Source organism: Medicago sativa, chromosome 8, assembly GCF_051527215.1.
Source record: "Medicago sativa cultivar Bolivia chromosome 8, Bolivia_mono, whole genome shotgun sequence".
NCBI classification, from domain to species: Eukaryota; Viridiplantae; Streptophyta; class Magnoliopsida; order Fabales; family Fabaceae; genus Medicago; species Medicago sativa.
In genome coordinates, this window is record NC_140756.1 from 89,117,921 (window position 1) to 89,141,130 (window position 23,210).

General features: G+C 30.8%; 1 protein-coding gene, 1 long non-coding RNA gene and 1 pseudogene across 2 annotated transcripts; all 3 read right to left on the reverse strand.

The window, feature by feature from the left end:
* Positions 1 to 7,070: 7,070 nt before the first annotated feature.
* On the reverse strand, positions 7,071 to 13,256 carry LOC146902997 (cytokinin dehydrogenase 3-like). The gene is made up of 5 exons (XM_085733517.1): positions 12,599 to 13,256; positions 8,738 to 8,865; positions 8,051 to 8,317; positions 7,641 to 7,909; positions 7,071 to 7,563 (listed from the first exon to the last, which is right to left on the reverse strand). The coding sequence occupies exons 1-5, from the start codon at positions 13,200 to 13,202 to the stop codon at positions 7,275 to 7,277; spliced, it is 1,557 nt and encodes a 518-aa protein (XP_085589643.1). The 5' UTR covers positions 13,203 to 13,256; the 3' UTR covers positions 7,071 to 7,274.
* Positions 13,257 to 18,765: 5,509 nt separating this feature from the next.
* On the reverse strand, positions 18,766 to 22,209 carry LOC146902998 (uncharacterized). The gene is made up of 3 exons (XR_015021799.1): positions 21,715 to 22,209; positions 20,955 to 21,134; positions 18,766 to 19,063 (listed from the first exon to the last, which is right to left on the reverse strand). It is a non-coding gene; the product is annotated as an uncharacterized LOC146902998 (long non-coding RNA).
* Positions 19,567 to 19,657, reverse strand: LOC146902999 (small nucleolar RNA Z159/U59; annotated as a pseudogene).
* Positions 22,210 to 23,210: the final 1,001 nt, after the last annotated feature.

The window sequence follows — 23,210 nt, forward strand, 5'->3', positions numbered from 1 at the left end:
GATTATGGGTATGGGTCGGTCCAAAGAAGTTGGAGCGGGTCAATGGTTGGACCGGTTCAGGAACGGGTCGGTTCAACCGAACCGGTCCAACAAGAACTAAACAACACAAGCCGCTCCTTCTCTCTTTCCTCATCGTCCTCATTCTTTTCTTTTCTTCTTTCATTTCTTTCCCATCCCAACACACACAGTCACATAATCATCTTCTCCTTCCTTCCATTCTTTTTAATTGTACTCTCAAAATTAAAGCTTAAATTCCAAAAGATCTAACACATCAATATCAAAAAAAAAAACGAAGCATAGGAACAAAGGGATATGAATCTAACACATCAACATCAACATCACGTTTCTCTTCTCTCTTTGCTATCTTCTTCCCCAATCATTTTTCAGTTCAGATTTTTCAACAAGAAGCTTCAATTCACATATTAAATGGAAGAAAGAGAAAGGAAACTACCTCAAATTCTTCTTCACTTTGAATCCGACTTGGTTGAGGCGCGTTTTCAACTTCGATTCTGTTCTCGTTCGAGTCCTTCAATTCTGTGCTTTCCTTTGTTCTTGATCCTGGACTTCGTGACTCCACTTTCTCCGTCACTGATTCTGTTTTCGATTTGCTACCGTCACCGTCGTCGTGAATTGCGTTGTTTAAGACCGGCTTTGATTTCAAATTCCACCACCGTTCTTGCTTTCTTTGAATTGGATGAACACGAGTTTGATTCCGATTCGTTGACGAATTTGTAAAAAACCTGAAACAGCGTTGTTGATGGATGATGATGATGATGAATTGCAACGGTTAATGTGGTGGTTTTGATGGAGGTTTTGTGGTGGTTTTGATGTAGGTTGAAGGTGAAGATTGATGAAGATGGTGGTGGTTTATGGTGGTTTAGGTTGGTTAGGGTGGAGAGAGAGGGTTGTTAGAGTTTGTTAGGGTGGTGGAGTTAGTTAGAGGTGAGAAAAGTGGTGGTTAGAGGTGGTGGAAGAAATGTCACGTGGGAGAAAGAAAAGAGGGAAAGAAAAGAAATTGAATTTTTTATGATTTTGTGTAAATGAATGAATGTGGAAAATTGACCACAAGTTTGACTTATATAGGTGATGAAAGGGATGCTTGGACCAATGAGGAAATGCCACATGGACTAAGTAGTAACAAACTCTTAAGGACCAATAGCATTTGGACACATGGCACTTGAACTTTAACACACCTAAAAAGGATCAAAAATGCAAATAATAAAAGTGCGAGGACTAAAATGAAAATTAAAACTAAAATTGAATTGAAAAAGTAAAATGAAAATTAACGTAAAGCGAGACGATTAAAACAACAAAGCAGATTAAAATGAAACAGAAATATTATGTGAAATGACCAAAATGCCCCTAGGGGCTTAAAACGACTAAAAATGACTCAGATGAAATTTTAAAATGGATTTTTTGACAGGAAATTAAAGCAAGAACTTATACAAGACTCAGAGACAATTTTTAGAATTTAAACAGGGCTTTAACACATGAAAAGACTAAAATGCCCCTAGGGGCAAAACTGACTCAAAATGACTCCAAGTGCAATTTTTAAAATGGATTTTGACATAGAATTGAAATGAAGACTTATTCACACTATTTGAAAGGACTTAAACAAATTTTTAAAAGATTGAAAGAAATTTTAACACAGGAAATGACTAAAATGTCCCTAGGGGCTATACTGACTAAAAAATGACTTAACTGATATTTTCTGAAATGAATTTTGACATGAGATTGAAACAAGAATTTATACAAACCAATTTAAAAGACTCAGACAATTTTCAAGGATTAAAATGAATTGAATGCAGGAAATGACTAAAATACCCTTCTATGTAAATTTTGCAAGTAATATTGAAATAAAATGCAGAGAAAGATGCAATTGATCAGAGACATATCAAATGACTTATAATGCAAGGAAAGGAGAATTGAACAAGTATTTTTAGGTCCAAAATTAGGGTATAACAGGCACCACCCATCATGGGCCTAGTGTTTGGGCCTACACTATGTTTCTACACAAATCAGATTAAGTGCCCAAAAGCCCAATATTTATTGATCACTTTTATTAGGGCCTAAGCATCATCAAATGGATCACAACATCAGTCCGTTTTTATTAAAACCAAAACCAACAATTGATTGTAGCCCACAAAATATTAGAAGAAATTCTAACATTCTCCCACTTGGGCAAAATCAATTGTGTATTTTAAAAATAAAATAAAAATAAAAATTTAAAAATAATTTTTTTGAAAACGACTCTCGAACTGATAACAAACTTCCTAACGTGGCCACTACATGATCCCATGATGCAACACTTAATAAAGACTCCGTCCAACTAAGAACTGAATGATATCGAATCATGGCGGTAGTTATATCCTTAATGGATACAACACCATCCATGGTTACAAATATCACCAATTCCGTCGACTAGTCATCTGTGTAGAGTGTAGCAAGAAATGATATGTCAACGTGATCATCGACCATACTATCATTTTCATTGTCGGTCCTCAATTTCTCTCAATGCCTTAAAGCCAGAGAAATTATGTGATTTCTCTCAAATGCTTAAAGCAAAAGAAATTATGTGATTTCACTCAAATGCCTTAAAGCCAAAGAAATTATGTGATTTCTCTCAAATGCCTTAAAGCTAGAGAAATTATGTGCTCCACGGAAAACCACATTGCCTCAGCTCCAAAATAGTGTCAATCACCGGCATAGTGATCCCAACGACACTGAGCTCTAATTTTCACACATAATAATCAGCTCCAAAATAATGTTAACAGCCGGCATAAAGATTCTGTCAACATTGAGCTCAAATTTTTCATATGTAATGCCTCAGCTCCAAAATAGTGTCGATCACCGGCATAGTGATCCCTTCAACACTGAGCTTTAATTTTTCACATTTGAAATTTGATATATACAAAAATTCATCTCATTATCAATAATTAAATTGAATGGAAATTCACATCAATATATCAAAGAAAATAAGTGAAAGAAAAATTCATCATCACAAAACTGATAATGTAAAATTCAAACTCCCACTGACCAAATGCATCAAAAGAATTCACAATATTCATGTTATTCAAAGTGACTCTTGAAAACAATGAATCTAAGTCATTTGGTTAAAAGAATAATTAACGTCAAAGTTAGGGAACCAATGAATGTAATAAATAAATTGTAGGAGTTGGGAGCCACTAATTTCAATTTCGACAATTTCTAAGGGTTCATAAATGCTAGTTGTAACCTTTGATTTCAGTAAATTTGCTTCTAATGCAATCCACACAAGTACCTGGATCATCAAACTTTAAGAAAGGTAGAATATTTACTTTGATTAATTTCTCAACCCTTTTCCCAATAAATATGATCCAAGTGCTTATGCCATGAAGTAAAGGATATATTCCTCAACATTAGACCTTATAGCAACAAAAGTTTTGACAACAAAAGACAAAACAAGGTTATGTGAAGTCAAAGACAAATTATATAAACCATCAACAAAAGATCCAGGGAGTCATTAACCATCTACTAGAGACCATTTATATAGATGAATAAAGGATGAAGCAAGGTTATGTGAGTTTAATCTCAAACTTAGTTTTCTACCTCCAAGAGTAAAACTAAAACAAAGTTGCTTCAAAAGGTAATGCAAACAAGATTCATCGTAAATGAAGGTTATGTGAAAGATATTTTTCTCAAAACAAGTTCAAAACTAGAATGTTAAATTATGGTGACATCTCCCACTGACTTCACAATTACTCCTAGATCATATTAATATGAAATTAAGTTGACATCTCCCACTGACTTCACAGTTACTCTTATATTACAACATTGACATATTTTCATGTACAATAACTTTTCCATTAGACACATGGAGACCATTATGGTCAGATACTTTAACTTTTAAGCAATCTCCCACTCACTAAAAAGTTATTACAGTTCATGCATGTTCTCCTAGAGACAACTCCAAATCTTACTTCCATTTGTTAAAATTTGACTTGCTTAACATCTCGATGGAAGTAGAACAATTATTTACAGAGAAACGCATTGTTTATACAAAATATGAATTCATTAAAATATGTCATAAGACAAGATTCAGCTCAAAATAAATAAGCTATCATAACGAGGCCAATATAATTGTACAATCACCTTTGGGCAGAATGCACAAACTAAGGTCGAAACCCAAGCCAAAACCTCAAATGAGTTAATCAATGAGGATACATTGAACTTGGGAAATTGTCACCTCTGGGCAAACAAATTCTTTGGTTCAACATATACTCCAATAACTCCATTTCATATAAGTTAATCAATGAGCATGCATAATAAAAGCATAACAATTATCCATTGAGGAAATATATGAAACAAAACATGAATGCATTAAAAATATATCATTTGACAAGATATAGCTTAAAATAAACAAGCTATCACAATGAGGCCAATATAATTGTACAATCACCTTTGGGCAGAATGTACAAACTAAGGTTATAACCCCAGTCAAAACCTCAGGTAAGTTAATCAATGATCATGTATTGAATTCAAAAATTTGTCACCTTTGGGCAGACAAATTCCTTAGTTCAAAACATTCTCCAATAACTTATCCCAAATAATTTTTTTTTTTAAATTGTAAAATGCAATAACCACCTTTGGGCAGGAAACTACATGTTACAATTAAAAACATTCCTCAAACTACAAAGGGAAATTTCATCAATCAATCAATAGAGGCGGTCCCACTTTGGTGGTAACGACCTATATCAACGCAAGAAATTCTTTTTGCATAGGAATCAATAACTCTTGTCAAAATACGACACAGAAAAAATATGCATTATTTAAATGCATCTAAACTGATCAATATCGTTTCAATTTGCATTCATCATAATTTTGTTTTATACAATGCGGTAGAATAATACTTTAAAAGCACATAAAAGAAAATCAACATATAATTATGTGATTTCTTTAGGAAGAGTTCTATTACCGCTAAACTCATAATCTCATTAACAAATAATGATTTAAATCAATTACCTACGCAGCGGAAATATATGAGACTTAAATTTCACCACTATTGAGGATAAAAGACAAAATAGTCACAATTTTTTTTAAGAAAAGACTATAATATCCTCAACGTAAGTCTCTATGATAAACAAAAGAGTATTTATAAACAAATGATATTTGTTTCTCACTTATATAGAATTGACATGTAAAATTCTTCCACTTGATAGAGAACGATAGTTGGATTATCAATCCAAGACATTTAAAAATATTTAAACAAATATTCAATTATATTCTCTATCACACAATGATCATGTCAATTAATATTACACCAATAGGATATGTCCATCCCTTATATAATAAGGGAACAAGTGTAATCAAAGTGTAATCAAATTCAATAAAAAGAATTTAAATTGATTAAACTATGACTAACCTCGAAAAGTGTAATTAATTTTCCTTGTATGTAGAGTCATTAAGCTTCGACGACTCAAAGAAAGTTCCCACAATTTACATAATGTCGTCTCAATTGGTTCATAATTCAACAACAAACCAATATAATAAAAGAAAGACTCCAATAATAAATCAATACAATATAAGGATAATAGTTTTCAATTGCTTCAGAATTGCTCAAAATTACCTTTTATGATATTCCACGATTGAGCATTCAAATAAGAACAAGGCAACATATAATTTAATAATTATAAATTCATATACATTGATATTTGGTGCTATTGACAAAAATTCAGTCGAAAGTAATCTCACAATTATAACACTTTAATAGAATAATTCACTTCTATAAAAGAGATTTTCACATATAATATTTTAGACTCACATCCTTGAAAATATATAAGTTCAAATTCTATAAGATTCTCATATGGTTATGTTTATTAATTAGTCACTTTAAGGTAACATGAATAATTAATTTGTAGTTCAAACCAAATATTCATCTTAATGCCAGCATCTATATATTTATATATTGTTTGTGTAAAAACTGAACAAACCGAACCAACTCTTATGTCCTGCTGCTAGGGTCATAGAAGCTCCTGCTGCAGTTTTCCTGCACTGATGCTAGGCTGTGTTGCTGGTATCTTAGATCCGTGTGGGCTGGCTGGTTTTCCTGCATTATGTTGGGTGTTGTGAGCAGCTGTCTAGAAGGTTTGGTGCTGGCTGTATAGGGTTCTGGATTGTCTGCTTGGTGCCAATTGCGGTGCTGCTGCTAAGTAGAGTTGGTGATGGCTGAAGCTTGTTTATGCTATGGTGTAGCAGTCCTGTTTTTTGGGAGCTTTATAGGATCTTGTTTGTTTTTGCTTCTGCTGTTTGTATTTTGTTTTGTTCCTGTTATATGTTGGAATGGAACATAGGGGTTTTTTTAGTGAGCTTTAGGTGGTGACAGTTTGGTTGCCTTATGTGTGCCTAATTGTACTCTTTTTCCTCCGTGCAAGTATAGTGCTCCTTGTGCTAGCTTAATAAATTTGCCGAGTCAAAAAAAAAAAAAAACCGAACCAACTCTAATCACATATAATTGGATTGGGTTGGATATTTTTTTGAACCATCCAAAATCAAATTGTACATTATTTTTGTCTTTTGATTAGATAATTTTTTTTTTACACTACCAAAAAAAAAAAGATAATTGTTTTTTTAAATCGATCAAAACCACACCACAACCCCTACCAGATATAACAATAACATAATGAGCAAACCAATGCTAGACTTCATGAATAGATGATAGCTTTTACATATCTCTCTAACGTGTTTAGAGGTTCAAAACAAATTTTACAGTAATTTTTTTTTTATGAGTCCAAGCTCTGTACCTAAATCAAGGGGTACATGATGCCGTCATTTTACAACTAAACTAGGTTAATAGTTTACCACTTTAGCACATTATATATATATATAAGTGGAGGGTTGGAAAAGAAATAGTCAAAGTTGTTTTGAGCTTTTATGCCACTTTTGTTGGAAATGGGCTTATGTCCACAATATTGGGCCAAATTAAGTTGTACTATGGATACAGTACAAATTGATCTTAAAATCAGAGCAGAATTTTCTTTGTTTTGACAAAGAAATCAGAGCAGAATATATATAGTGGAATGTGTTATACAAAGTTTATTGATCAATTTAAATAGGTGCTTTTTTTTATTCAATCTAGTTAAATAACTTGTGTTACAGATTATACAAATGTACAAATATTTAATTATGACAAGAAACCAAACCATACTGGTAAATTGCTTAATTGATTCTATACAGTAAATTAAAATAAAAAAGATTAGATGAAAGATAGAAAAGTAGACCCATATCTTTTTTTTAATTTAGTTGAAAATCCCTTGCCCAGGTGACAATATTTTATTTGGATCAAATTGATTTTTTCTTTTCTCAAAAGTATTCCATTTGAGGCCATATTGTTCCACCCATTCTTCATGTGTTCTGTTTAGGGGAAGATAATGTTTGATCTCGATACCGACATCCTTACAGAATTGCAATATTTGTTGGTTTTGAGACTGATATGCCTCCAAATTATCAAACCCAGTTGCACGCAAAAAATCCACAACGTAGAAAATTTCTTCATTAGGTGTAACAGCTGACATCTTATCATCCCACCTATGAATTAATTCAAAGTATAAATATGCTTGTGAATTTCATCATTATAATTAATTAAATAATTTTTCAAAACTTACTTTGTTCGGTTCATTGGGTACACTATTACAAGTCCTGCTGTAATGTTTTGTTTAAGGATAATACCCTTGAACACACCTTCATTAAATTCAGACATTCTAGATCCTGGAACAAATAGGTCTAACCAAGGATGTGGGATATCCCAAAGCCCTTGTGCCCTTAGTGTTAGCTCATCAGTATGAACTCTATCTAGAAATTCTTCGTACGACGCGTCTTTTTCGAATTTAAAAGTAGGGACAAACTTTAATCCCTGAAGCAAAATTTCAATTTCCTATTCAAGAAACAAAACGATATCTATGTTAGTAGATAAATTAATCATACAAACAAAGAAGAAATGAAAATAGCACGACTACTTTGGTTTCTTCATATGACGAGTCTTTTTGGAATGCAAGAATCTTAAAAAAATAATTACCTGATCAACATGATCTTGAGAGTTTTCGTCGTAATATTTGGCAAGTTCAATGATGTAGATTATGCCATATTGGGTTACCAAGGAAGTTATGCGAGGTTGATCAATTTCTGGAAAAAAGGATAGGTCTAGTGGTGGCTGATTTAGAAGCAAAAAACCTTCTACATAATTAGGTGCATTAGTTTCATCTATTCCATTCAATGAGATTAAATGTTCTTGGTCTCCAGAAAATGCAGAGAAGTCGTTGTAAAGTAAACGGAGCCACTTTACCTACAAGAAATTAATCAAACAATTGTTTAATTAGTAATTTAATTTGGGATAAAGGGAAATGTTAACGTGTGCCCTTAAGGCACAAGTTTAGAAACCAAATGTAGAAATAATGTATTGGAATGCGTGCATTAAATTTAATCTTTAATGTTTTAATGAATTGAATGCACAAAGTTTAAGGGAATATTTCTTTTTTTAGATTTCTTAACATGTGCCCTAAGGGCTCAAGTTAACACTACCCTATAATAAAAGAATTTACAAAAATTTAAGGATAATATATTCATGATTAATGCATATTTTTCTAAGTTTGACTTGCAAATACGCATTATAGCAAATAGCAAACAACTATTATTATGATTGTGACATACGAACAAGAAACCATACGAATAAGTAAATATATTAATTAGAGAACATGTTACTTACCCTTTTGGGTGCAGGTCCAAGAGCTATTCTTGCCCGGGTTATAATCCCAAATTGGCCTAGACCTCCAAGAACCGCATAAAATAATTCTGAGTTCTTCTCTGTAGAACAAGTCACCAAGTCTCCTTTCCCTATGAAAGCCAAAGGAAAAATATAAAACAAAAATGTAAATAGCATGTTTTTCTTGATGATATTTGAGTTCATTAGTCATATTTGTTGTTGTTAAGGCTCTTGTAGGTGTTACTACTAATAAACATTGTCAAAAACAATCTTATATTTAATATTAAAAAATACATACAAATGTTGTATTTTCACCTTTAAAAAAAATTTATTTTCAATTTGTCAAAAAAAAAAACTTTTATTTCCAAAAAACCTGTATTTTGTTGTTTTGTCAGAAAGGTATTTAATTGTTAATTTGAAGAGCTACTAGTCTCTATGATTTTTTTTTTTTTGACAAATAGTCTCTATGACTTTTATTATTTTATTATTGCACCATATATGTATTTTAGCACCAATTGCACCATATAATGTATATTTTATTTTTAGGGAATTGAACTAATTTTTTGCGCCATCAACATAGAAAATATATTGGAAACTGAGGGATAGGTTGAATTAGTACGTGTGGCAATATACTTTGTTGGTTGACTTTCTAAAAAATCTGGTCAAATAGAATGCTCCTCTTAAGATAAATAAGCAAGATAAATAAGTAAAGTTTTTGGAGTTTGAACCATAAACTTTATATATAATATGCAATATTCATATCAATTAAATTAAGCTCAAATGAACATGGAGAATCTTAGATAAAAGTAGGGAGAATCTTAAAGCTCAAAACACATTTAAAAAGGACACTAAATAAAATAGTTTTTACCATTAGATAAAATATTTTGAGTTAATATTTCTTTCATGTTGCAATCTTGTCTCTCCATAGATCTCCACGCCTATAGTACTCTTTGTTCTAGTATGATATCGGACACTAAGCGAAATGTTAGAAACACTCCCTTTCTACCATTTTCTAAAACAACTGCTCTCGTATTAGGTGAAATCTATGTGAGACTCGTCACTTTATGTAGGATCTATTTTAATGTATGATACTCACATAGATTTCATCTAATAAAAGAGTAAGTGTTAGAAAGAGTGTTACAAAAATAGTGTACATAACAATCCTCCACGAGACACTAAAAGTATATCTTTCGCAATCGAGATTCAAATATTTGTTGGCAATGTAACAAAAGTCTAGCCATTTTAATTTGTTGGATTGAAAACGAGTTGGTTTCTGTTGCATATCTTACTTTGATTAAATCGTTGACATGGAATCTTCATAAATATATGATGAAGTCACGTGACACTAACATTCTTATTTTATTTAATTTTGCATTTTCTAGTCATCCATAACAAAATACTAGCAAATAAATCCCTTCAAAAAACAAATACTAGCAAAGCATATAATCAAAACCAAAAGGTCCACCCAAAAAAAATCATCTTATAATTATAAAAAAAAAAAAAAAAGGGTCATTTGTTCTATAAGTAAAGTAAAGAGTCTGGATTCGAGTCACATACCCCATTTTTCCGGACTTAAGAATCTTATAGAACAAAACCATTATTTTGTTTTCCTCTGGTATTAATTCAAAACACAGTAATCTCCTTTAAGAACAAATTTTGTTCTTTTTCTTTAGGCCAAGGTCTAACTTGTTCATATCTATCTGTTATTCTATAATAAATCATAGTACACTATATTTTATATGTTTTTGGTCCCTATAAATATACCAACTTTTCGTTTTAGTCCCTCTAAAATTTTCCTTCAACTTTTAGTCCTTCAAAAATTTTCCATCTTCACTTTTGGTCCCTCCTTTAAAGTAAACTCATATGTAGAATTCATATTTTTGAATAAAATTTTGCAGAAAAATTCATAATATTATAACAATCTCTACCAAAAAAAATTAGAATTTTTTAACAAAACATGAATTTAATATGAGTTTTTATATTTTTTATGGTTAAAAATTCATATTAAATATATGTTTTTGTTAAAAAAAATTATTTTTTTTGGAAAATATTTTTACATTATTCTACACAATTTCATTAAAAAAATACTAAAATAAACTTAAAAATAGGGACCAAAAGTAGTGATTGAAAATTTTATAAGGACTAAAAGTTGAAGGAAAAATTTAGAGGGACTAAAACGAAAAATTGATATATTTATAGGGACCAAAAACATATTTAACCCTAAAATATATGACTATGACGAATGGACGATGATACTACGTACGCTGAATATCAGGAGATAAACCTCAACTAGCTAATTGACATAGTTAGACAATTTATTTTGATACTTAAAAATAGACATGTAGAATTTGAACCTAGCATGATAACTCCAAAAATATAATTATTAATCCCCCATACATAAATTTTTATTGACATAGTCAATTTTCACTTCATATAGAGACAAGTTAAAATCTGCTATAAAGATATGATGCGACATACCAAGATAGCTAAATAAATTCTTGCGAACTAAATTTGATTTGGTTGAATAAAACCAATTTCTCTTATTTTCCTTGTTGTTAATTGTTATAGTATTACTCAAGATATTCTAGAGTTTATATGTATTATGTATACTCAAGATATTTAAGAGAAAATATTGACCACCAGTGAAATCTCCAATGTCCATCACATTTTAATTTGTATATCTGCAAAATCTTGACTAGGGAAATCTATAATGTCTATCACATTTTGATTTTGTATATCTGCAAAATCTTGAATTCAAGACCTTACCAAAGAATATGAGCTCATATCCCCAATTATTGTCCAACCTATTGGAAATTACGGATAAAAATAAGATCTAAGATGAATTTATAAAGAATAGTATTCATTGTTTTACAAGTCGGCTTGTAAGTTTGAATTGACTCAATATGAAAATATAACATGATATTAGAGTCGATTAATCTGGTCTGCCAACCACTTATATTCACACATAAAATCGAGTAGTAACGATTTGACGAGACATATAAATGTGCAAACTCAAGACTTTTATAATATATGAAATGAGTTTAAAAAGAATGACATAACTCACCTTATAACTGGTTTTATAAAGATAAGTTAACCCTAAAAAAAAAATAGAATAGAACCCGTATAATATTAATACAATATTTTTTAGCATTTAATTAGTTTAATGCATTTGATCTAATTATTAAACAGTTTTTTTCGTAATGCATGGACCAACAGAAAAATATTGTATTAATATTGATCCATTTATCCATCCTATTATTAAACAGTTTTTTTTGTAATAATAAAACTATATATTTTTTTCTGGGGGAATAAAAGTATATATATATATATATATATATATATATATATATATATATATATATATATATCAACATTAATTTTCTCTTATTTATCTTCTTTTGGTTCGCGTATAACAAGTTAATTTCTGATTTCAAATGTGATTTTTTATTTCAAAAATTAATATAGATTATAAATTTTATGTGTTGATTTATAAGTGTTTTAGTTAGATTCAAATCATTTTTTTACTTGTGGGAGTAAAATTCGAATGTTAGGATTTTGATTTCTAGAGTTAAGCCTAATTGCTAAATTTTCACGAAATAGAATATCATTTAATAATATATACTTTTTAGGAATTTTCAAAAAAAATGATAGATGAGTCCATGATCCGACTCAAACTAACATGTTTATCATTGGATTGGTTCGTGTTTGACATAAAAAAACTGAATACAATTTGTTTAAGTTGTAAAATGAGTTTAGTCAAAACTCACCCAACCTAATCTATCATTATCAATAACCTAAATACATCACCTATTGTAGTAACTAGGAGGGAGAGAATTATCAAAGAAAAGAATGATTCATACGTACCAGTAACAACATCCAATTCATGAACATTGGAAATTTGAGGACCAAATCGGAAGCTTTGTCCACTAATACCGGCATTAGAGAGAGTTCCACCAACCGATAAATACAAATAATCAGTCCAAGAAAGTGGTGTAAGTCCTTTTTCAAGGCTTGCATGCAACACATCAATCCAACGTTGTCCACCACCAACATCTACATATTTACCAAACACAACAATTCCATTCCCATTATTTCTAAGCTCATTATTCAATTCAGTCATGTTCACCACAATCCCATCATTTGTCATGGATTGTCCATTAACTGAATGCCCTTGCCCTCTTGCTGCTATAGTAAAAGGGATAGGAAGTGAATTTGAGAATTTGATCAATTTTGATATATCATTAATAGAAGATGGTGCAAAAATTGCAAAAGGGTTTTGGTGAATTATGTGGCCAAAATCGGTTGAGGCTAGTGAAATGGTCACGGGGTCACGACTAAGCATTTGGAGGATTTCTTTTGGTGCATCTAGGGGTGACCATGGTTGTAGTTGTGCTTGTTTTGTGTGCACTACAATATTAAGACATAGTAGAATAACCAAAGCTTTCGAAACTAGAAAATACCTTGCCATAGTTTATTAACTTTGCCTTCAATTGATTTACGAATTTTCTTGTAATTTGTCTTTCTCAACTCTAAATGTCTAGTTACGTATTTATATAGAAAACTATAGGAAAAGGCCGAGAATTTTTTATAGGGCATGTAATTGTATAATGTTTTTTTGACAAAATGTAATTGTATAATGGTGTATGTGTTTCTTTGATTTATACGTCTTGCGTAACCTTGGATTTGTAAATAAAATTACCTTTTTCCTTTGCACGCTTTAGACTAATCACAAAACTTGGATTTTCTTCTTTAAAAAAAACTTGGATTTTCCTTTTGTTACACAATTATACAAAAAAGTAGTGACATTTAACTTTTAATGTGTATTCTCTAATCAATACTAAATGCATCATTATGAAATTAATATATTTCACATCCATGGTAATGGTAGATACACCGATACTTACAAAAATAATCCAATAAAAGTATAATCTTTTCGTTCATTTATAATTTTTCTTAATATGTATAAATAATCAAATATGTCACTCATGTGAGATGAAGGGAGTAATTTTTTTATTTATAGCGGTCAAAAAAATTATTTATAAATGGGGGTAATTTTTTTTTTTTTTTGATGTTAAAAGACAATTTCATTAATGAAAGTCTGGCAATAAATCAAATGCCAAGACTGCAGAAATATAAGGCGGAGTTTCTTCAACCCATATGCAATCTAAATTCTTAAGAGAATATTTAGCTAAATAATGAGCAGCTTGGTTGGCTTCACGCCTAACATGCAAAAAATTTAAACTACGAAAACTACCCTTAAAACTAATACAATCTCGAATAATAGAGCCAACATAGTTGGGAGATTGTTGGTGAGCATTCAACGCTAAAACCACATTAGAAGCATTCGATTGGGGTAATTTTTTATTTTTATTTTTGAAAGATGGGGGAAATTTTTTACTTGCGTTGTCTTTCTCGCTGATTATAGTATAAATTAGGCTTGGGCGGAGATTAAAAATTATAGTCAAAGGTTGAAGATTGCACATTATTTGATTTTTTTTAGATTACTTTTATAACGGGGAGACTTCATATTTATTAGCTCCATTGAAGATTAAACTGTAGTACTACGTGTGTTGATTTGTCAAAGTCAACAGATAATTTCTTTTTGTTTTTGAGAGAAACAGATAATTTGTTATACGGTTGACATACTGTGTATGATATGATACGCATGCAATCAGTTTATTCTTGCCAAACAAATTAGACCACTGTATCGGAAATCTTCTATGACATATATAGGAATATGACTTATATATATTGAATATATTATTAAAGTGACAAATTCTTGTATAGAATAATGTTCATTAATGTAAGAAAACACAGTCCCGTAAGTGTAGCTCAGTTGGTAGCTACCAGGGACAATGTTTGCAGGGGCCGGGGTTCGAACCCCGGATTCCCCACTTCTCCACACTTTAAAAGTGTGTGATCTAGCCACTAGGCTATTGAACCAAAAAAAAAAATGTAAGAAAACACATGCTCAATTATATTAACATTTGTGTAACATTTATATAGATTCCTACCGATTTTGTGAGTGTACCTCCATGAACATTCTGCACTATATATACTTGGGGTTCATTGACTATATTATTCCAATTATATATATATTATATATATATATATATATATATATATATATATATATATATATATATATATTAATCTTAGTTGGACTTTCCCTCAAACAAATCTTAGTTACACTAAAATTAATGTTATTAATTTATTTTGAAGTTTTTTTTGAGAGAAATTTATTTTGAAATTGAAGTCGTCTTTTTTAGTTTTGCTTCTTTTTATTTGTCCTGCCCCGTGAAGTAACATTAAAAGAAAATTTTATACATCCTGAGTCCAATCTAAGGCTAGCCTTTACAATTCATCACGTATATATTTGGTAAAAGTTATACAATTATATATAGTTGGGTGGTTGTATTTGAAGATTTAATAAAGATTTTGCACATGCTTAACCAAAATGAACAAAAAACGAGATAGGATGAAAGTACCTAATTGTACTGAACCGCACGCCATCCCTACTACTAGTTCCTTGGCAGCCGCAGATTGTATTCCAATCTAGAGAAGAAATACGAGTTTCCCTTGAGAAAAGGCAGAGTGCATTACAAGGTAGTAATACTTATAACATGGTGAATTTTCATGGTCAAAACTCAAATGACAAAATTCAGTCATATTAAACGAATCCACGCATCATATTTCTAGGTGATGACCCGTCTTTCTAATACATTGAGTTCCCCATGAGATATTTTTTTTTTATGAAAATATGTTTTTGTTTACCACAACATGGTTAGTTAAATGATACTCATTATATAAGGGCTTGCTCTTTAGGCAAATCAAAGAAATACTCTGAACGGTAGTTAACTATCGATGAAAGTATTTTCAATAGTTTAAGGTGTCTATGAGCAATTGCTAAGTGTTTAAAGAGCAATCTTCCTTCTATAATTGTGAACCAAACGTTTTTAGATTTGGACCTTGGTCTTGGTTAATAAATGAAAATCGCTAATTGTACCCGCCAGGCAAAAAAATTTACACCCCTACTATATGCACACCCCTACTATATGCTAAGGTATACAGCAAAATACAAGTGTATTTTTGGTCTTTTGAACAGTGCCCTCTGTTGGAGTCCGACATGGGTTTCCACCTTACTGTAGAATAACTCCTCAAACTTTTGAATGTACTCCTCTGAAGGTCTCATATTTAATTATCTCAAGTGTTAATTTCAATGTGCTAGTTCACTTTTCAAAAATGAAACTCGTTAATTCTATGTCGCCTGACCACCACTTGAGAGGAGTTTTTTCATGATCACCAAAAGTAATATATGATTGAAAAAATAGACGTTTTAAAAATATGATTATAACATTCCTTCAAAAAAAATATGATTATAACATATACTTACATGTCAAAATGATGAGTTTTTCATTGTTAAGATATGGCGATTGAGCTGCTCATTATTATGGAGATATGTTTTTTTTTAAACATTTTTATTTTATTTAGAGTAAATTACACTTCCATTCCCTTAAAGATGTTTGAATTACACCCTTCTCCCCTCTTATGTTCAAATATACACTCTCATTCCCTCTTATTCAAAACATATTAGAAAACATTTCACTTCCCTCCCCTAAAAGAAACTTGAATTACATTTCCCTCCCCTCTTATGTTAAAATCTACACTTTACTCCCTCAATAATTTTTTTATTTATAATAATCTAATTAAAAAATAATAATCTAACACGCTTCAAAAAAATAGTATTGCGGGTCTATTTTAAATAATCAAAATTTGAATACATATTTTTCGCTTTTTTTATTCACAATTTCATTAACATATAGTTTTAAACCCTGTTATAAAATATGAAACAACCCAAAATAAAATTAAATATGTGAAAAATTACTTAAGACAATAAAGTATGGTTATTTAAAAGTTAATTTTATACTCTAAATTATAAAATTAATAGAAAAATGTTTAAATTTAATTATCATTGACATTTAAATTATAAAGAAATGAATTTATTTTTCTTAAATGGTGGTTCAAAATTAGTATATATCATAAAAATACTTATTTATGTTAAATTAGATTAAAGTGTAGTGCATATTTAATTATTAAGGGAGGTGTTGTAATTCAAGCATCTCATAGGAGAGAGGAATATAAATTTTACTTTTCAAGGGGGGAGAGTGTATATTTTAACATAAGATGGGAGGAGAGTGTAATTCAAGCTTCTCTTAGGAGATGTGAGTGTAATCTACTCTTTTATTTATCGAAATATGTTTTTGTTTAGCTCAACATGGTCAGCTAAATGATACTCCTTCGATAATTGTGAACCAAACCTTTTTAGATCTGAATCTTGATCTTGTTAAAAAATGAAAATTGTTAGTAGTACCCCCTACCAATTTTTGTTAAAGGGAAATGCTAACCAGTGCCCCCGATAATATATATATATCTGTGTGTGTGTGTGTTTTGCTAGAAGACACCTTTTATGAAGGTGTCTTTTAGCAAGTTATTCAATGAACATTTGCTAAAAGACACCAACTAATTTTTTTGCTAAAAGACACCAACTAATTTTTATGAAGGTGTCTTTTAGTAAAGTTATAACTAAAAGTGGAATTCACACCTTGAGATGTGAATTGCTAAAAGACACCTTCATGGGTGGCTTCTAGCAAAACCATATAACCTGGTGTCAACGAATACGTTGACACCAAATCTTAGCCATTTAATACATTTAATCCAAGGGTCCTAATTATTGTGAAATTAACTCATATGAACCTTTCTCCATCTGATCCCCCCTAATCTGCACTGCACGCTCGCTCTTTCTCCTCTGGCTAACCAGCAAAGCTTGAAAGAACAACAATGGTAAAAATTATCAATGATCTCAAATCCTGCCACTCCTTATTCATATCCAACAAAGACAGCAACAATTAATTTCTATGTACATCGATCATTGGCCACCACACAGTTTAATTCAAGGGGTTTTCTATTTTACTATAATCATAAATATTAATTTTATATATTGATATATCATGAATTCAAATATGTATTTGTGTTAATGATATACAAGCCAATCAATTGATTTATAAACCCAATTCCTAGACTTTTTTTTTTTGACAAAGACTTATAATCATGTTTCTATTTGCTTTCAATTTCATGAGTTTTACATTAAAAATTGCGATCATAAGTTTGTGATTCATACATGGAATAACGAAATGGAAATGAAGATTGCAGATGATGAACGAATTCTGACAATTGGATCTGGTGGAGAAAACCAAATTGTTAGCTTTCAAGATGAGTTTTAGTAAGAGGAGTGTTATTTGAACAACCAATTTGGTGAAAACTTATTTGACAACCATACTTTACAAGAGAAAAAGTGTTATTGACACGGAAACCATAACAACAGAGAGATAAAGTAAAAAATAATGTGAGTATGAAAGAGAAAGTTGTTGCATGTTCAAATATCATTTCTCTTTTAGTAAATCTGCCAAAACAAATCTAGTGTATCTTGCTAAATAGACACACATGTGAGCTAATTTCACAATAATTAGGACCCTTGGATTAAACGTATTAAATGGCTAAGATTGGTGTCAATGAATTCGTTGACACCTGGTGTCAACCACTACAAGAAATGTTGCATTTTGCCAGGGGCAGAAGCCCTGGCAAAATGTTAAAAGCCTTGACAATTGGACGTTTGCCAGGAGTTTTGCCAGGAGCAGAATCACCAGCAAATCTGCTCATCGCAAATGACCCTGCCAGGGCTTTAGCTCCTGGCAAATTGTGTCTGCATGATTGCAAGCTTTTCTGACGTTGTGCAGACTTTTGCAGACCATGCCAGGATCATTGCCAGGGGTTAACCCCTGGCAAAATGCAAACGATTTTTTAAAAAAATAAACGTTTTTTATTTGTTTAAAAATTCAAAATATTAAAATTTAATAATTAAAATAATTTTAAAAAACGTTTTAAAATTGTTTTTTAATTAGATAGATATTTCTTTTAGGGAATGATTATTAGATATATAGTAGGCATTTTTATTCCTCAAAAAAAAGTAGGCATTTTTATGGCCCAAAATTAATACAATACATTGATAAAAATTGATAAGAAACATATACATTCTCAACAACTAGTTCGTCTATCCGTGCATAAAAACACAACTCAGAGATATGAAATACCCACAAATTACTTGCCAAACAATACAATTGGTTTAATGTGATTTTGTGATAAATGGAGTTCATCACTATCAATAAGTCTCAAGCACTTGGTGAAAAAGAAAAAGAGAGTTGTGACAAACCACATCCTTGGTGTAAATGGAGCCAAAAAGGCCAAAGCACTAGTTTCTGTCTCACGATTCATCTGGAGAAAATCAAGACACAGCAGGAAAATTATCAAAAATCAAGCTTGGTTACTTATTCAATATTTATCAAACCACATCAACATGCCATGAAAAGGCATAAACACACTACATCAGAACATTTTGTAATCGAAATATACATGAAACAATTGTTAACAGCAGCATAAGACAATCTCTTGAATCCTATTTCCTTATGTACATCAAAAAATTAGATTTTGAAAAATAATGCAGTCTATTAGAACAGGTCATCAAACTAGAAATGATTTCCTAGACTACAACTCTTACTATTGTGCAGCGTGAATACAACTAAATCATATGATATATCGACGCAACAATCCAAGTTAAATTCAGCTCACAAATGCATATTTTTTCTAAATCCATATACCATAAAATATTACAAAAAAATCCTATATAACACCGCATAGATAAACAAAGCATACATACAATCTGAAGCACAAAGTGTTTTTTTTTTTTTTCATTTCTGATAAAAATCAAAATTTGAACAGTCTCCTCAGTTCAGGTCTCCAATAATTTTCTTCCACACAGGAAAATCTCAGAAGAACGAAAGTTATATCATTTTGTTCATCATCGGAGACTAATATTAACAGTTACAAAACCCCTTAACTATAAAACACTCACAAAAACCCTCAATTAAATCAATAACTACAAAGCTCATGAAACAATTAAAAAAATTGATTTGGGAAAATAGAGACCTAAAAAACTAAATTGATAATAAAATTCGAATGAAAAAGTGATAGAATTCGAATGGAGTAGTATTCTATCAGCCTGTATTTAAAAGTGATACTAGCTTTCTACCATTGTTAACCTTTAACAAACATATCAGTGACATACACTTATGTTCTTAGTATGCAATGTTCCTTGTTCAGTTGAGAACTACAGCCTATACTTGTGGCAGTTTCCAACTTCATCTCAATGTTACACTAGGTTTATGGTTTGGCTCTTTATTTTAACAAAACAAAAAGCAATATATATGGGAAAGTGAATACAACTCAAGACATAATACCATTCTTATGCAGGTGGTAAACCAAGTGTTGTCCATGTTTAGTGCTCGGATATGTAGTTATTATTTGACTCTTTTTTCTTAATAATTCATTCTGAAAATTAAAAATGTACTTTTCTACACTATGTATGGTTGTTTATTACTATAGGGCATCTTGTTTAACTTATTTCTTTGTAGTTACTTAATGTTTGTGTTCATTTGGATAATTTTCTTTGTGCATATTATATTATAATCAGGACCATCATGATAACTGATAAGATGTGCTTAAACTACATATAAATCATCGTCATATGCTCAATTACAATTTACAAAAACTAACTTAAATGTCATCTTAACCAATTTTTCAGAAATATGTTGAATTACAAGACTAAAAGCTCAAGTCAAAAACTATTTTTCCACTGCACAGGGCTCCTAAACAAAAACAAAAGCCAATACACTAAAGTGAAAAATCACCCCACTAACCACTAGAACACAAACTCAATCCCAGGGAGTGGCAAAATTCAAGTAACAGCAAAAAACTCCACTAATGGAAATAAAGACTAGTCACAAAGCCACCATGGCTATAAGAAGTCTAATAACTTATTAAACTAAGGGTTGCAAGCGAATATATAATAAAACCTAGAAGAAGTCTAATAACTTAGAAACTTAAAAGGCCCAACAACATGTGCCTGATAACTGATTATCTAACGCATCATAAGAACTATTTTTTAAGTTTTTTTTTTTTCGTTTCAAGATTCAACAACTTAAAATTGATCTATACATGTATACATGCTAGAAGACTTCAATTCCAAAATGGTTCATGTGAATGGCACATAAGTTAAACTATATCAAAATTCCATGGTTGAATGAATCAACAAACATAAAACTAATACCTGTTGTGTTGTGCAAAGAGATGACGACAAAACACGGCTTCACTGCGACAATGAGAGTTGACGGTCGACGGCGAAAGTGAGAAGAAAGGAGCTGAGAAGGGTTTTCCCAACGTTGGAGATCACATGAATCCCATCAGCTCTGCTGTCAAAACCTCTTTCAGTTCTATTTCCTACAAGTAACTGAATCCAATTTATTCAAAACATAATCAAACATTCAATATTATCAATTATCCAATTCAAAACCTTAATCAAAATATTAATCACAACAAGCAAATTGCAATATTACATAAGCACTTAATATTATACAATACAAGTTCAAGTACTTGTCTCAAAATCCAAACCTCCCATACTTACATGATGCGTAACTTCTTTCTCCATATTGCTAAATAAGATACAAAATAAAAGATCATCAAAGCAAACTAGCAGCATAGTTCACAATCAGTGCATCCTCACATAGCCCTATCCTTACCTTTGTTCAGCCGTCCATCTGTAACTTAAACTAAACTATCCACCTGACTTATAATCCAATTTAGTTTCAAAATAATTAAGTTTAATGATTTTCAAGCATAAATTAGGACTAAATTGGATTCTAATAACAACTTGGTATCATATATCCACTTAGGCCCTACTAGGAAGCTTAAAAATCATCAATTTTAAAAAAAAGAACATGCTTAGTTGGTGTCTTTTCTAAAAATCCAAAAAAAAAATATAAAAAACTACAAAAATTTAATTTAGAGAAGAGGTAAAAGATGGAACTCACCAAAAAGAAGAAAAGATATGAGATGGTCGCCGGTCACATTTCCGGCAACGCGGGGACAAGTTTTGGTGCGGTGGCTGCCGATGAAATGCTCCGATTGGGAAATTTATTTAGGGGTTTTGATGAGAAATCTATGGAGAATAAGATTATGAACTTACTTTCACAAATGACACCCATGATGGCTGGAAATCGAGAGATAAGGTGAAAAATGGGGTTTTTGAAAACTCTGTAATCTTGAAAAAAATTAGGTGGTTTTTAAAGAGGAAGAAGAGAGGAGTTCAAAGGTGTTGGTTTCATGGCTAATAGATGTCAGAGTATGTAGATCGGTCACCGTGAAGATGGGTGGTTGTGGTGGTGTTTTCTGTGGAAGGAGAGGTAGAAGCGCAGAGAGGAGAAAATGAAGGAAAGATTTCTGAAGTGAGAGAAAATAGAGGAAAAAGTAGCGATGTATGCCAGGGATTTTGACATGTTACCCCCTCTTAAAATTTGCCAGGAATTCTTGCTCCTGGCATAATTCCCCAGCTAATTGCAAGATTTCTTGTAGTGAACGGATCCTATATAAATATATATATATATATATATATATATATATATATATATATATATATATATATATATACACGCCCGCCTAAAAAATAAAGGTGTGCATTGGCATCAAACACCTTTTTGTTTTGGAAAAAAAAAATCCTCTTTCTTTAAAAGTATGTCCTTTAATGTCAATTTGCATATCCCTCCTCTCTCACATGTGTTTGTGTTTATGAACATCTTTACCTCTTACCTTTTTTCTTGAACCATTATGTCATTTCAAGGAAAGATTCACGATAGGGGAAAGATTTTCCATTCTAAGAAATTATTTATCTTCAATTAATTTCTCATTTTCATTGTACATCTTCATTTACCTTGTTCTTATTTTATTTATTAATTTAAAATAACTTTTTATGTTTATCTTTTTTGTGATTTTTTGCACAAACAAATGTTATTAATTTGGTTGCATTGTTTCCAAAAGGGTTAATAGGTCTTTACCCCCTGTAATATAGGAAACTTTTGGTTTTTCCCCCTGTAAAATTTTTTTGTCAGATTTGGTCCTTGTAAATTTTTTTTGTTTTAGAATACCCCCTAGGCCAGCTGACTGTGCATTTTTGCTGAGGTGGCATGCTGCATCACCTTTTTCTGATGATGTGGCACGCTGACTGTATAATTAATTTTATTTTTAATTTTTTTAATTAGGTACACGTGGCATTTGTGTTTTTTTAATAAAAATAATAAAAAATCTTAAAAAATTCCAGAAAAATTAATAAAAATAAAAAATATGAAAAAATACGGAATTTTTTTTAAAAATCTGGAAAAATTAATAAAAATAAAAAACAATTAAAAAAATAAAATAATCTGATAAAATGAAAAATAATGAAACAATTTTGAAAAATTAATAAAAATAAAAAATGATTAAAAAAATAAAAAAATCGGGTAAAATGAAAAATAATGAATAAATTCTGGAAAAA

What these genes read in the sequence shown, in the direction of transcription:
- LOC146902997 (XM_085733517.1), bottom strand. Translation starts at nt 13,202, where the DNA reads ATGGCAAGGTATTTTCTAGTTTCGAAAGCTTTGGTTATTCTACTATGT. An exon ending in TGAATTGGATGTTGTTACTG is followed by an intron (nt 8,866 to 12,598) that starts GTACGTATGAAT and finishes TGGCTTTCATAG; the next exon opens with GGAAAGGAGACTTGGTGACT. An exon ending in TACCCAATGAACCGAACAAA is followed by an intron (nt 7,564 to 7,640) that starts GTAAGTTTTGAA and finishes ATTAATTCATAG; the next exon opens with GTGGGATGATAAGATGTCAG.